Genomic DNA, 1,530 nt, shown 5'->3' with positions numbered 1-1,530 from the left:
CAAAATTCAATTTCACATACCAGTATACATCCTACTTACATTTATATGCCTTCCTATTCATTTCTATGTATGTATATTCTATCACCATCCATTTCTTATTGCTGCCCTTTAGTTGAAGCCGTCATTCATATGTATAAACTTTATACATTCTTCTGTGTAAGTTTGCCAGTCTGCATATATATCTACATATATGTATGAAAAAGCAGAGTGACAAATTCGTAATTTTCTCTGTATTCATTTTTATTCCTCCATCTATATATCTACCAAAGCCATTTCCGTTTCTTTCACATATTTCCCTAATCCATAAACCATACATCTCATAACATAGATAACCATTAAAAAAGTTAGCGTAAAAATGATTTCTAGGGTTACAGAATCTGAGTTTCTTCTTACCCACCTATTCTGCCTATCACAATAACCAGCCTATTATGATGAGAATCCTACTTATTAATAGGAACACACCTTGTTATAAGTAATATGTCTTTATATATATCCATATATAATCTATTCATCCCAAAAAAGATTTTTGAAAAAACCACACAAATATGTCCCGTATTTATGCTAAGTCTGTTGCCCAGAATTGCAAATCCTGTCAAAATTTGAAGTGAGCTTAACAGAACAAATGTTTCAGTCATCTTTTGTCCTTATATTCAGTTATATTGATTATCTTCTTGTTTATTCCATCTACCCCTAAATTAGCTAATTCATCCGCTGCCCTGTTAGCTTCCTTGTAAATATGATTTACAGTGTAATCTTCGAAATTGTCTAGTATTTCTAATGCTTTTTCAAGCATGCCATTGAGCTTCCAGTTCGGTGTTTCTTTCTTCCTAATAGCATTTATAATTATTGCAGAATCTCCTTCAATTTCTAACTTAGTTATACCTAATTCTTTACACATGTTTAATCCTTCGATAAGACTCAGGATTTCTGTAGTATTATTGGTAACCTTGCCCAAATGTATGGCTTTAGATCCAATACATTCTTCCTTGTCTGAATGAATTATGCATCTAGCCCCTGCCATTCCAGGGTTACCTCTGGATGCTCCATCGAAGTTTAATTTGACCCATCCATTCTTTGGCAGTTGCCATTTGCATGTTTTTCTTATTTCTTCTTTATTATTTCTTTCTTTACCAAAAAAAAGTGGGATTTTTATCCCATCCCATTGTTTCCTAATGAAGTTATCCCATTCTGTAAATGTTTTCCCATATGATGGTATATTCATATTTTTGTTATTGGCTAATTCAACTATTGCTACTTCTATTTTTAATATGAGTTTCTCCACTGGCATTTCCTCTTCTTGGAATATCCTCCTATTCCTTTCTTTCCAAACTTCCCATATTAGAATGGATGGACTGCAAATCCATAGGTTGTGGAACAAACTATTCTTCTTTATGATTGGCCAATATGTACACCATTCCAACAGGGAAGAGCTAATAGCTCCTGACCATCCTAGTTTTTCCATTAACCAATACCAGCAACACTACATGTATTTGCATGTCAAAAAGATATGATCACTTGTTTCCTCTTCTT

General features: G+C 33.2%; 1 protein-coding gene across 1 annotated transcript; it reads right to left on the bottom strand.

Moving 5' to 3' along the window:
• Positions 1-631: 631 nt before the first annotated feature.
• LOC131858594 (uncharacterized) lies at positions 632-1,021 on the bottom strand. Its single transcript, XM_059211883.1, has one exon. It carries the CDS (start codon positions 1,019-1,021, stop codon positions 632-634), a length of 390 nt encoding a protein of 129 aa, XP_059067866.1.
• Between the last annotated feature and the right edge of the window lie 509 nt (positions 1,022-1,530).

This window comes from Cryptomeria japonica, chromosome 9 (genome assembly GCF_030272615.1).
Source record: "Cryptomeria japonica chromosome 9, Sugi_1.0, whole genome shotgun sequence".
Taxonomy (NCBI): domain Eukaryota; kingdom Viridiplantae; phylum Streptophyta; class Pinopsida; order Cupressales; family Cupressaceae; genus Cryptomeria; species Cryptomeria japonica.
This window is presented reverse-complemented; position numbering and strand designations above follow the sequence as displayed.